We start from the raw sequence: 14,170 nt of genomic DNA on the forward strand, positions 1-14,170 counted from the left end.
AGTGCTTACTACTGTGAGAACAGTGTGTACAGTGATGAGCACTAGGCCTGGTAATAAGTGTTTTCAAGGACTGGGCTCATAGTACTCTTACAATAGAATCCACTACAGATGGTAGCTGCAGGGGCCTGTAGGCTTGGAGAAATGGAGTTAACAATTAACAGACACCAGGCTTGCCAACTGTCGTGAATTTATTGTGAGAGACATGAGTTTTAAGTAAAATTAAGCCTCACTCATGATCTCATGATAGAACTCTCAAAGCTCAGGATATTTTTTCAGCCCCAGGTGGCAGCTCTCTGGCTATCAACCCTGGGCGGCTGCGTTCCTGCCAGCCTGGGAAGAGGGAGAGGTGACTCCACTAGAGCCCTCCTAGGCCTGGGGAGGGTGAAGAACCCTAAGAGGAGCATAGGTGAGGCTGGGAGAGCTGAATTATAGTGTGGGGGCTGCAGGGTAGGGCTGAAGTGAGGGGGGTGGGGGCTGATGGGGTGGGTAGGCTGTATTGATGATGGCTTCTGAGCAGATGGTGTGAGTGCTAGGAGGGTGAACTGAGACTGGTGGGGGTCGATGAGCTAGGGGAGCTGAGCTAAGGGGGGTTGGGTGGGGAGAGAACTGATGGAGGACAGGATTAATTACTGGGCAGGAGAGGGGCAGATGTGGGGGTGAGAGCTCCTGCAGCAGGGGCCAAAATCACCTTATCCAATACATGTGGGAGAATGGGCAACACTAGTTGTCATATGTACACACCCTGGGGATGGGAAATTCAAAAATCAAGAGACTGACCTAAAAAAAATGCAATACAATCTTTTTGCGTCTCATGATTTTTGATCTCTTGAAGTTGTCAATACGGAGACGCTCCCATTTTGATAGTGCTACTGCCTGCTGAGATGCAAAGAGGCTGTCAAACGAATGGAGAGCCCCTTGGAGATGGGCGGAGGCACACTATCTGTACTGGGCCTATCTGCCTGGTGTGATGGCCCAGCATGTATAGTTAGCATTTAAGAAGTGAGCTCACGGCCAGGAACAGGTGAAGGACTTTCTGCACAAATCACAGCTAACAAACAAATAAGACCAGGAGAAGAGACACAAAACTAGCATAAGATCAAAACTTTAAAATAAATATCCAGAGGCAAGATTTTCAGAAGTGACTAATGATTTTGAGTGACTCCGTTTTTGGGTGCCCAACTTAAGGCACTTCTTAATGACCTAACTTTCAGGGGGCGGTTCCTTAGAACTTTCTGAAAATTAGACCCTTTAAGGCAGTAGGTAATCCACTGGCGGGCTGCGAGACAGTTTGTTTACATTGACCATCCGCAGGCACGGCCGCCTGCAGCTCCCATTGGCCGGGAACGGCAAACTGTGGCCACTGGGAGCTTCGGGTGGTCAATGTAAACAAACTGTCTCGCGGCCTGCCAGCAGATTATGCTGATGGGCTGCAGGTTGCCCACCACTGCTTTAAGATGTCTCCAGTTGGTGCACACTATCACTAGCAACTTCTAAAAATCTTGGGTCATGTCACTAAGTACGTCTACACTGCAATTTAAGGTGCAACTGCAGCTCATATAAGCATCCCATGCTAGCTTTAACCAGTCCAGTACAGATATGGTGGCATGGGCTTCAGCCTGGGCTAGGAGCCCCTGTATAGGTCCACTTGGGACCCTACATACATCCTTGGGTTGCTGTTCTGTGCTGCGGTGCATGCTGCTGTGTCTTCACTACTATCATTAGCTGTGCTCGCTAGATTAAAACTAGATTGGATCTGGCTACTGTGTTACACATTCAACTACAGTGCAGATGTACCCTAAATGAGCTGGAGTCTTCCCACTTTAAGCAGAATTACTGCCCTGTTATGATCCCATTAACGAGTAGTCTTTCCATTAAGAAGTACCAACAGGGCTAAATCTGGTCTCTGGCAGATGCCCCCATTTATATAGTTTTGCCAGTTAAATGCAACCTGCATAAGTACAGTGCTCTGCATGACAACAAATTGTTAGAACAGTGCTTCTCAACCAGAGGTATGTTTACCCGTGGGGGTACTCAGAGATCTTCCAGGTGGTAATCAACTCATCTAGATATTTGCCTAATTTTACAACAGGCTACATAAAAAACATTAGTGAAGTCAGTACAAACTAAAATTTCATACAGACAAATGATTTGTTTATACAGCCCTATTTACTATAAACTGAAATGTAAGTACAATATTGATATTCCAATCTATTTATTTTGTAATTATACAGTAAAAATGTAAAAAAGTAAGCACTTATTCGGTAATAGTGTGTTGTGACACTTCTGTATTTTTATGTCTGATTTTGTAGGCAAACAGTTTTTAACTGAAGTGAAACTTGGGATATGCAAGACAAATCAAACTCCTGAACAGGATACAGTAGTCTGGAAAGGTTGAGAATCACTGAGCTAGAGGGTCACACCCTGAAGCCTTTGCTGAATTTTTACAAGTGTCTGGTGGGGGTATGTCTTCATGGCAATTAACCCCTAGTTAGGTGTTGCCCCTAACCCCCTCTTCCAGCCCCCATCCACAGACACAAATCTTTGACCTACCTGAGGCTGTATGATAAAGCCTGACACTCTGGTCGGTAACCTGACCGCTCTGCAGTGGGGATGCAGGCTAAACCACTAAAGTGCTGATAGTCTCCAGTGCCTTCCCGCAATTCTCCCCATGTCCCCACAAGGACAGACATTATCTCACAATTTGCTGGCAAAGAATGGCCCAGCTTACTGCAGCACAAGGTATCATAGGATATACCCCCAGAAGTCCTAGTGCCATGCAGGGGTGAGTGCAGCAGCTGGTAACTCAGGCAGGACTTTGCAGTGTGGCTGCTCACACCCAGGTTAGGTTTACTTTTGTGCTAATCATCCAAGTTAACTCTGAAATGAAGACATACCCTGCTGTAGCAGAGAGTGTTTTTGAAATAGACCATCAGATTCACTTTCATTCCACTTCACAGAGATGGGGACTCATCCCTCCTGCCACAAACTGGCCTTTGGATTTTCATAGGCGAGGCTGCTATTATAACTACTTCGGATGCTTACATCTGCATGGTTCAGTGCACCACAGCCATACGAGGATCCCTTTCTATGACAAACCTGTTTGAAACAAGCATGACTTGCAAACTCGAAAAGGCCAAGGCTTATACACTTATGAGACCCTTCCTACTGAAGCCACTTTTCCGTTTGCAGAAGGACAGAGAACCATACAATACACTTCACTGTTAGGATATATTTCTCCAGCGAGGAAGGATGGTTATGGTTAAGGCACTGACTTGGACTCAGGAGAGGTGGGTTCAATTCCTGGCTCTACTGCAGACTTCCTGTGTGACCCTGGCCACATCACTCAGTCTCTCTGTGTTTCAATTCCCCATCTGTAAAATGTGAACAATAACTCTATTCCCTTTGTCTACTTGGGCTGTAAACTCTTTGGGTTGCAGACTGGCTCTTACTACATGTTCATCTGGTGTCTAGCATGCTGGAGCCTGTAGATGCTTCAGTAATATGGGCCTGGATTTCCAAAGGATTGAAATTCAGTTGGAGCTGGGTGCCAACTCCTTTCAAAATCCTACCCATAAATAATAATATTGATTTACACGGAGTAGGTGAAACCCTGGCCTTGTTAAAGTCAATGGGAGCTTTGTCACTAATTTCAGTGGAGCCAGGATTTCATTCATTACTTATCATACATCCTGAACTGCATTCCACATGGTATGAGAGCTCCAAGACAGTTAGTTTTTGATTGAATAGCAACATGGGGCTATAGTTCAAACAGCAACAGGATAAGATATCAGGTTCCAGAACTCTGCCTGGAGATGGAGGGCTATTCTATTGATGCATCTATCACCCAGATGAAGTGGGTCTCATTAGCTCTTACTATGGACAATAAAAGGTAGAGAGCCTCTAAAGTAAGAGAGGGGTAGGATATGAGACAAGGAATCCTTCCTAGAAAGAAGAAGCTGATGAAGAAGTGGAGGTTAAGAATTATGTTTACTGATATTGAGTAAAGAATGAAGAAAGGGTGAGTTTGGGGCACCAACCCATGTTGAGTTGACAGAAAAGGGGCCTCACCCCATTCACAGTGGTGAATATATTTTGTTTCCTCTTTTGATAACAAGAATTGTGAAAGTGGAGCTTTCTGATGTTCCAAAAATGATCAGTCTTAGTTTTGTTCTATGCCAGGGGTCTCAAACATGCGGCCTGCGGGGTGATTTTCTGCAGCCCGCGAGCCCCTCGCAGCCCCCCCCCACCCTCCCCCAGTGTTTACCAGAGCGGCTCCGGTCGGACGTGCACCGGGAGCAGGGCATGCTCCCTGCCTGCCTGCCCTGTGCCGCTCCGGGAAGAGGCTGGAACATGGGGAAGCGGGGGGGAGGTGGAGGGACTGTGTGTGGCTATTGCTTCAGGCAGCGCCCCCAGCAGCTCCCATTGGCTGGGAACGGGGAACCGCGGCCAATGGGAGCTGCTGGTGGCGGTGCCTCAAGCAACAGAAACACACAGCCCCTCTGCCCCCCCTTCCCCACGTTCCAGTCTCTTGCGGGGGCAGGGCAGACAGGCAGGCAGGCAGGGAGCCTGCCCTGCCCCCGGTACTCGCTGGGCCAGATCCTGCCCCCCGAACTCCCTGCCCTGAGCCCCCTGCCGCACCCTGCACCCTGACCCCCTGCCATAGCCTGCACCCCGACCCCCTGCCTCACCCCGCACCCCTCCTGCATCCCAACCCACTGCCCTGAGCCCCATGCCGCACCCCTCCTGCACCCCGACCCCCTGCCATACCCTGCACCCCTCCTGCACCGTTACTCCTGTCCTGAGACCCCTGCCGCACCCTGCACCCCGAACCCCTGCCCTGAACCCCCTGCCGCACCCCGCACTCCTCTTACACCCCAACCCACTGCCCTGATCCCCCTGCTGCACCCTGCACCCCTCTTGCACCCCAACCCACTGCCCTGATCCCCCTGCTGCACCCTGCACCCCTCTTGCACCCCAACCCCCTGCTGACCCTGAACCCTGACCCCTTGCTGTACCCCTCACCGCTCCTGCACCCCACACCCCAACTCCCTGGCCTGAGCCCCCACCACACCCCTCCTGCACCCCCTGGGGGCAGGGAGGGGGCAGAGTTGGGGTGGGGATTTCGAGGAAGGGGTTGGAATGGGGGCAAGGAAGGGGTGGGAAGAGGCGGGGCAGGGGCGGGGCCTCATGGAAGGGGTGGAGTGGGGGCGAGGCCGAGGGCAGCGCGGGGTGGGGGGAGGTGTCAGTAATGCGGCCCTCGGCCAATGTACTAGTCCTCATGTAGCCCTCATGGTCATTTGAGTTTGAGACCCCTGTTTTATGCAAAGCATGACCCCAGTTTTTAGACATATGCTCTGACTGTTAAATGGTTAAAGGTGAAGCACCAAAAATAAGTCCTTAATGCCCTGCAGGAGCTTAAAATAGCAAAAGGCAAAATTAGTCTGTGCTGTGCACGATTGACTAGAACAGGTGCAATAAAGAAGCTGCAACAGCAAAGTTTTAGTCCTGCATCAAACTGTCCTTTCATCTTTTCAGTAGCAGGAAAGATAACATCTTTTCCCTTAGGTCAGAGAACCCTATGTAATTGATTTTGAGGTAGAAGATGGCACTACTTCTCAGGGAAATAACTAAGAGATGTAAAGACTGGTCCTGTAATCCATTTGCATTAGGAATAGCCATTGACTTTGGTGGGAACTCTAAGCATAGGAGTTCACAGGATCAGTGCCAGAGCTCTGTATTTTCTTCACAACAGGAACATTAGATTGTATGATTGATGGATGTCAAGTGCACATTAAGAGGAGACTATACCCCATACCACTTGATATTCTGCATACTGTAATTCCCTTAGATTTAGGTAAAACAGGGCTACATATTGTGGTTTAATACTAATTACTCTCAAAATAGTCTTTTACAGTATAATAGAGCCATGCCCCTTCTTCCAATACTACCTTATTTAAGCCAATATGCAAACAATTTGGCAGAAGAACTTGGGTGAATAGGATAAAACACTATCTGTTCATCTTTTTGATCACAATTCAAATCTCATCTGATTTATCACCAATGATTTTTCAGGGTTAGTTCAGTGGATGGGTAACTGTAACTTGCTGACAATCTCTGTTCAGGATAGACTCGGAGCAGAGGGAATCAGGGAATGAGGGAAATCATTTCTGAGGTTGAAATGGGGGTGGTGAAAACTTTGGAGAAAAATGCACAAGCATCATTAATAACAATTCTGTACCAACACACACCCTTGTACTGGTAGGCTGTTGGAGTACCTCTTGTTGCTTTACTCCTGTCAGAGCTTTAAAAATGCAAATAGGTAGAGAATTTACCCCGTCTCTGACACACATCAGTACATATCTTGGAAAAAATCAGCTACTGACACACACACACATACACAGAAAATATAGTTTTAAAGACATATAGCAAAGTGCCTTCACATTGGGAATGAACTCCCACAACTTAATTTCCTTTCTCTCATACACCCACCACACAGATGTTCTCAAGACCAATGCAATTAAAGTACCCCAATAGAGGCAGAGGGACAGATCCTGGCTAACTATTGCATCAATAAATAAATGTCTGCTGTGTGATATTCCCTTATTACCCTCTCCATCTTTTGGGCATGGCTACACTGCATGCTTTTTTCAGTAGTGTAGGTACATATGGAGCCCCCCCGCACAGGTATAAATAGCCATAGACTGTGAGGCATAGCTTAGGTTAGTAAAGACATGCCTGTACGTGAGTACATACCCTACTTGCCGAAGTCACGCCTCCCTCTCGACTCTGCTAAAAAGGGCAGTCCCTGCTGCCTACCCGCTGCTGGAGCCTTTCCGTACCTTTCGCTGACTTACAACCCACAGTGTGTATGCTTTTCACTGCAGCATGTAGCTACATGTACTCTGCATGCCACTGCCAGTGGTGTGTCGTGAAGACATAGTTTTCCTGATCATTGGCTAGTGGTGTGTTTGTGTCTGTTGCCTGCTCTGATTGTCAGAGAAGGTGGAAGGATACATTTCTGATATAGAGAGGCTCCAGCTAGTCAGTAAAGTTAGGAGCTCCCTCAGGTCCTAATCATGACTTGGTTTGGAAGGAATGTGGAAAAGATGAGAAAAATTTGGCCTGATAGATGTTGCCTAAGCAGGTGCAACTTCACTTGCTTATACCAGGGATGAACAGAAAACTCAAATTTCAGGCTGAGATTCTGTCCGTTCATCTTCGGACACATTCCCCTTCCCTCCCCCCCAAGGCCTGACAACTTCATGGTAGTGTACGTCTGACCCTTCCAGGTATGTCAGGGTCCCAGGGTAAAAGGCCAATATCAGCTCCAAAATAGACTAAAAGGCCAGAAGGAAACATTGTGATAATGTAGTCTGACTTCCTATACAACACAGGCCATAGGTTCTCCTCTGAATTAATTCCCATTTGAACTAGATCATATCCTTTAGAAAAAAATCTAATCTTGATTAAAAATTTCCAGTGATGGAGAATCCATTACATCCCACAGTAAATTTATTCCAATAGTTAATTGCCATCACTATAATTTTTTTTGCCTTATTTCTAGTCTGAATTTGTCTAGTTTCAACTTTCAGCCATTGGATCATATTATACTTTTGTCTGCTAAACTGAAGAACCCTGTATTTCTGTTCCCTGTGTAGGTACTTAATCAAGTCACCCCTTAGCCTTCTCTTTGTTAAGCTAAGTAGATTGAGCTCCTTGAGTCTCTCTCTATAAGGCATGTTTTTTCATGGCTTTTCTCTGAGCCCTCTCCCATTTTTTAACATCCTTCTTAGAGTGTGGACACCAGAACTAGACATAGTATTCCAGTAGCGGTTGCATCAGTGTCCTATTTATATATTCAAGGATTGCATTAGCCTCTTGGTCACAGCACTGCACTGGGAGCGCACGTTCAGCTGATTATCCACCATGACGGCCAAATCTTTTTCAGAGTTGCTGCCTCCCAGGACAGAGTTCCTCATCTGGTAAGTATGGATTACCTTTTCCCCCAGATGTAGGACTTGACGTTTGGCTGCACTGACACACAGATTGTTTGCTTCAGTCCATCTTACCCAGCAACCAGATTACTTTATCAATGACTTGTTCTCTTCATTATCTACCAATCCACCAAACTTTATGATTTGATGTTTTCTGTCACGTCACTGATAACGTTAAGTGAGTGTAGGGCCAAGAATCAATTCCTGTGGGACCCTAGTAGAAACACATCCACTTGATGATTCCCTGATCATTATTACATTTTTGAGACCAATAAATTAACCAGGTTTTAATCCATTTAATATGTGCCATGTTGATTTTCTATCATTCTACTTTTAGTCAAAATGTTTTGCAATACCAAGTCAAATGACTTACAGAACTCTAAGTATATTAATTACATCATCACTATTACCTTTATCAATGACATTTATAATCTCAAAAAAAAAAGATATCAAGTTAGTTTGACAGGATCTATTTTCCATCCACCTATGCTGATTGGCATTTATTATATTACCCCCTTTTAATTCTTTATTAATCGAGTACTCTATCAGCCATACCATTATTTTGCCTCAGATTGATATTAAGCTGATGAGCATATAATTATCCAGGTCACTCTGCTCACCCTTTCAAAATACTGGCACAACATTAGCTTTCTTCCAGGTCTCTGGAACTTCCCCAGTGTTCCAAGCCTTATTGAAAATCAATATTAATAGACCAGACAGCTCCTTGGCCAGCTCTTTTAAAAAACTGTTGGATGCCAGTTATCTGCGTCTGCTGATTTTAAAAAGTCTAACTTTAGTAGCGGCTGTTTAACATCCTCCTGACATTCCGTTGGAATGGAAACTATTTTATCATCATATAATATGAACATATCATGTGTAGGGCGGTCAAGCGATTAAAAAAAATTAATCGTGATTAATCATGCGATTAATCACACAGTTAAACAATAATAGAATACCATTTATTTAAATATTTTTGGATGTTTTCTACATTTTCAAATATATTGATTTCAATTACAACACAGGATACAAAGTGTACGGTGCTCATTTTATATTTATTTTTGATTACAAATATTTGCACTGTAAAAAAACAAGAGAAATAGTATTTTTCAATTCACCTAATACAAGTACTGTAGTGTAATCTCTTTAACATGAAAGTTGAACTTACAAGTGTAGAATTATGTACAAAAAATCCTGCATTCAAAAATAAAACAATGTAACACTTTACAGCCTATAAGTCCAATCAGTCCTACTTCTTGTTCAGCCAATTGCTCAGACAAACAAGTTTGTTTACATTTGCAGAAGATAATGATGCCTGCTTCTTGTTTACAATGTCACCTGAAAGTGAGAACAGGCATTTGCATGGCACTATTATAGCCGGCGTCGCAAGACATTTACATGCCAGATGCGCTAAATAATCATATGTCCCTTGATGCTTCAACCACCATTCCTCAGGATGTGTGTCCATGCTGATGACGGGTTCTGCTCGATAATGATCCAAAGCAGTGCATACGGACGCATTTTCATTTTCATCATCTGAGTCAAATGCCACCAGCAGAAGGTTGATTTTCTTTTTTGGTGGTTCGGGTTCTGTAGTTTCCGCATCAGAGTATTGCTCTTTTAAGACTCCAGAAAGCATGCCCCACATCTCATCCCTCCCAGATTTTGGAAGGCACTTCAGATTCTAAAATCTTGGTTCGAGTGCTGTAGCTATCTTTAGAAATTTCACATTGGTATCTTCTTTGCATTTTGTAAGATTTGTAGTGAAAATGTTCTTAAAATGAACATGTGCTGGGTCATCATCTGAGACTGCTATAACATGAAATATATGACAATGTGGGTAAAACAGAGCAGGGGACATACAATTCTCCCCCAAGGAGTTCAGTCACAAATTTAATTAACGCATTTTTTTAACAAGGGTCATCAGCATGGAAGCATGTCCTCTGGAACGATGGCCGAAGGATGAAGAGGCATATGAATCTTTAGTTCATCTGGCATATAAATATCTTGCGATGCTGGCTACAACAATGCTATGCAAACAGCAGGTGACATTGTAATTAAGAAGTGTGCAGCATTATCTCTTGTAAATGTAAACAAAGTTGTTTCTCTTAGAGATTGGCTGAACAAGAAGTAGGACTAAGTGGACTTGTAGGCTCTAAAGTTTTACATTGTTTTGTTTTTGAGTGCAGTTATGTAAAAAAACAAACTACATTTGTAAGTTGCAATTTCATGATAAAGAGATTGCACTACAGTACTTGTATTAGGTGAATTGAAAAATACAATTTCTTTTGTTTTTTTACAGTGCAAATATTTGTATTCAAAAATAAATATAAAATGAGCACTGTACACTTTGTATCCTGTGTTGTAACTGAAATCAATATACACCTCTACCCCGATATAACGCTGTCCTCGGGAGCCAAAAAATCTTACTGCGTTATAGGTGAAACCGCATTATATCGAACTTGCTTTGATCTGCCGGAGTGCGCAGCCCCGCCCCCCTGAGCACTGCTTTACCACGTTATATCCAAATTCGTGTTATATCGGGTCGCGTTATATCGGGGTAGAGGTGTATTTGAAAATATAGAAAACATCCCAAAAATATTTAAATAAATGGTATTCTATTACCGTTTAACAGCGCGAGTAATCGCATGATTAATCGCGATTAATTTTTTTTAATCGCTTGACAGCCCTACACATGATATGTTCATATTATATGATGATAAAATAGTTTCCATTCCAACGGAATGTCAGGAGGATGTTAAACAGCAGCTACTAAAGTTATGGGGCTTGGGCTGCAGGACTGTTTCATTGCTGTGTAGATCTCTGGGCTCGGGCTGGAGCCCAGGATCTGGGATCCCATGGAGTGGAAGGGTCCCAGAGCCTTGGCTCCAGCCTGAGCTCAGAAGTCTACACAACAAAGAAACAACCCCGCAGCCTGAGCCCCATAAGCCCGAGTTGGCTGGCATGGGCCAGCTGCGGGTTTTTCTTTGCAGTGTAGATGTACCCTAAGAGGCTGAAATATCACCTTTGTAGCTGATATTTAATAAGAATCTGTAATCAGGACTTTATTAAAATTTTATCACATCACTGGGTATTTAAGGCCTGTTTGATACACTGACATAGATTTAGCCCCAAACATTCATATCCATTTACAGGGTAACCCTTAGCTCAAGGGAGTTACATGGGTGATGAAGTTGATCTGTTAGGTTGATTCTGAAGCTGAAATTATAAAAACACACATGTGCCTGATGTGATACTACATATAATTTTTTTAATGGTTGCCCAGTAATTCATTGTTAACTATTCAGCAGCAGCCCTCTGCATTTGGAAATTACCTTTCTCAGGGCAAACAATAATCCCTGTGCTGATAATGTTTATATGCAGGTTTACAGCAAAGCTGCATGGAAGTTCTAAACCTTTCAATGACAGTCTTCAGTAAATCCCACTGGCACTTTAACAATTAATGGGGAAAAATGTTTGTTACACTCATAAAATTGGATTTTTGGAAGGTACTGCATAATTTTTTGGGTATACATTTAGAAATTGTTAGATTCTGGCATCAATCTAACAGTGTAACCACCACTGCCAAAATATCCAATAAGGAAAAAATATTGGTTTGAGGTGAACACATGAAAAAACACCAAAACATGTGTGTGTGTAAGGATCTTGCTGTTACATCAATACACAAGAATTTATTCTAAGAACTGCCACTGTCAATATTCCAGCTACAATCTGTCCCTTCCATATTTTTAAGAAAGGCAACAGTGAGGTAAAGAACCTCAGTTCCTTACTCCCATTGGGTGTTATCCAGCAGTCCACACAGAGATGAAACTGCTATGGAAGTCAGTGAGTTTTGCCTGGACATAGACTGCAAAGTTGAGATGTAGCAGGCAGAGGAGCAGTGAAGGGAAGGGGCTGCCAATAGTACTTACCAAATGGATTTCCACTTCTTTTTCTGCTGAAGAATGGGACTCATTATTAGTGGGATTCTTTGGTGCAGCAAGTTCAGGTTTCTTTACTTTTGTATCAGATTTGCTTTCTTTGGCATCTGGATTAGTAACAGATCTGGCAGGACTTGGCTTCTGTGGAGTTGATATCCGCGAGAGTGCTGAAGGTGATGGGTTGACATCTTCATCCTCCTCCCTGAGCTCATGTGGAAGCAGTGCTGGATTCATTTTTACGTAGTAGCCATGGTAATGACCATGCAGTTCCCCATTCTCTGTGCTGATGGGATTGTGGTGGGCTGAAAACTTTGGCTGATGTTTCACCGCTATCTCCTCCTTTACGGGTACTTTTGAATACAGAGGCTTGTTGACCACGGCTGTTACAGTCTCACTAGCTAAACTTTTTTTTTCTTGAGTGAGTCTCGCCTTTGAGCTGGAGTTTTGTCTTTTCAATTGTTTGGTAGGGGAAGGCTCAGATGGAAGAGGAGAACTGTGCTTTGGGCTTGCTTCAGGTGTCCCAGGGGGTGTGGTGCCTTTTCGATAAAAATGAGGAGACTCTTTGGGGGAAGGTGCTTTTTCTTGAACCTTTTCTTCAGGGTTTTCTTTTACCTCCACACTTTCTTGAAATCGTTGTTTGATATAATCAGGGCCTGAAAAACAGTATAACAAAATCTTATCTCATTAAAACAAGAATAGGGCCAGGTGCCAAATCTGCCACACTGTGGGTATGGATCTGGTACGAAGCTGAAATTAAGAGGGAAAATAAAAACTCACTCATTTCTGGACTTTATATTATAATGCATTTGCTAATTAAAGTTGCTGCACCTTTTCCTCTCTGCTTGGCAATAATTTGGGCTATTCACTATTGGTTTGATCACTTTGCCTTCAATCTTGCAAAGGGACATAGAAAATACAGCAGATGGTCTCCAAATGAAACCATTGAAATCAATGGGAGTTAAGTGCCTAAATACCTTTCTGAATCTCACCCCCAAGTGGCTAACTTTTTATTTGTCGCATGCATACATCTGCCATTTTTTCTCTAATTGCTCATTTTTGTCTACCTACCATACATGGCCCTCATCACCATGATACCTGATTGTTATTTTGGTTGTTAAATACTTAGGAGGCAATCTCTCTCCTTATGCCTTAATAGTCTGTAGGAGACTGAGCTTGAATCTTTTATAAGTTTTCTGGTTTGATTATGAGTGGGTATTTGTGTGAGGGATTGCATTGTCTCTGTCTTTCGGTATGTCTTCATTGCAGAGTAGACCTGGGCTCTTACTCAGAAATTTCACCTAGCTCCTCTTACACAGACACAGACACAGACACAGACACACACACACCCATCTGAGTTTAGTGGTGCTTTCTAATCCTTTACAATAATAGCATCTGGTAAAGAATATTGTAACTTGTTGCTGCTGGGATCTGGGAATTAGTTTGCCACTAAAAGGCTGTGATCCCTGTGCAACAGAAACTCAGTGAAGTACGGACTTCCTAACACACAAATACAAAGTGATGGTCTCTCTCCCTCTTAAAGTTTTAATACTGATCTGTAGTAAGGTCTTATTATTAGTTTGTCATTATTTGTATAAAATATACTTCATTATATTTACAGTATTGTCTTCAAGGGTTCTAAAATTATGACAGTTTTAATAGTAATGAGATTTTAAAAAAAAAGCTAATTGTTTTCTTTGACTCCTTTTTTAGCCCTTAGGACATACTCTAGTCACATTTCCAAGCTTTTCTCCACAACCAGGAAGGCTAGAAATATACTTTAAACAAACACACACACACACAAACAAAAAAAGAGCTGAGATTGTCACATAATCGCTTGATTCCAGAAGCTGATTTTAATGAAACACCAACTATCACAAAAATCACAAGAGTTGGCAGTATTACATTTAGCAATATTCTATGATGCATTATTCACAGCTAGTTAAAGCTAAAATGTAACTGAAAGAGTAATAAAACCCACTCTGTAATGCAGGAGCTTGGTTTCTTTATTGCCTTTGTTCACTAAGAGCAACATTCTGCTTAGTCTTTTACACAGGTTTGAAGTAAAAGGGGAGTGTGTAAGGGGCTTAAAAAGGCGGGGCAGCTCATGTTGGGAACTGGCAAAATTGTAGTCTCCGAACTCCAGGGAGCACAGGGACTTCTACATCCCTACTCCCTTGGGATACAGAGAACCCCAAGGAGGGAGAGAGGACATGGGGCCAAGGCCATGGCCCTGCTCCT

At 43.4% G+C, this 14,170-nt stretch overlaps 1 protein-coding gene across 14 annotated transcripts in view; it reads right to left on the bottom strand.

The window, feature by feature from the left end:
- Window positions 1-14,170, bottom strand: part of JPH1 (junctophilin 1) — a 115,002-nt gene that overhangs the window by 4,039 nt on the left and 96,793 nt on the right. For 6 of the 14 annotated variants that reach the window (XR_010598902.1, XR_006173137.2, XM_042844864.2 and 3 more), the window contains one exon: window positions 11,924-12,585. The exons of 4 other annotated variants lie outside the window; for them this stretch is intronic. Coding sequence is in view for 6 of the 10 variants with exons in the window: in XM_042844864.2 (XP_042700798.2) it covers window positions 11,924-12,585 (662 nt within the window). In the remaining 4 variants the exon portion in view is untranslated. Of the gene's footprint in view, window positions 1-11,923; window positions 12,586-14,170 lie in introns of those variants that run through there. 4 more of the 14 variants (XM_065585741.1, XM_042844892.2, XR_006173140.2 and 1 more) reach the window with 2 other exon arrangements.

Source organism: Chrysemys picta, chromosome 2 (genome assembly GCF_011386835.1).
Source record: "Chrysemys picta bellii isolate R12L10 chromosome 2, ASM1138683v2, whole genome shotgun sequence".
NCBI classification, from domain to species: domain Eukaryota; kingdom Metazoa; phylum Chordata; order Testudines; family Emydidae; genus Chrysemys; species Chrysemys picta.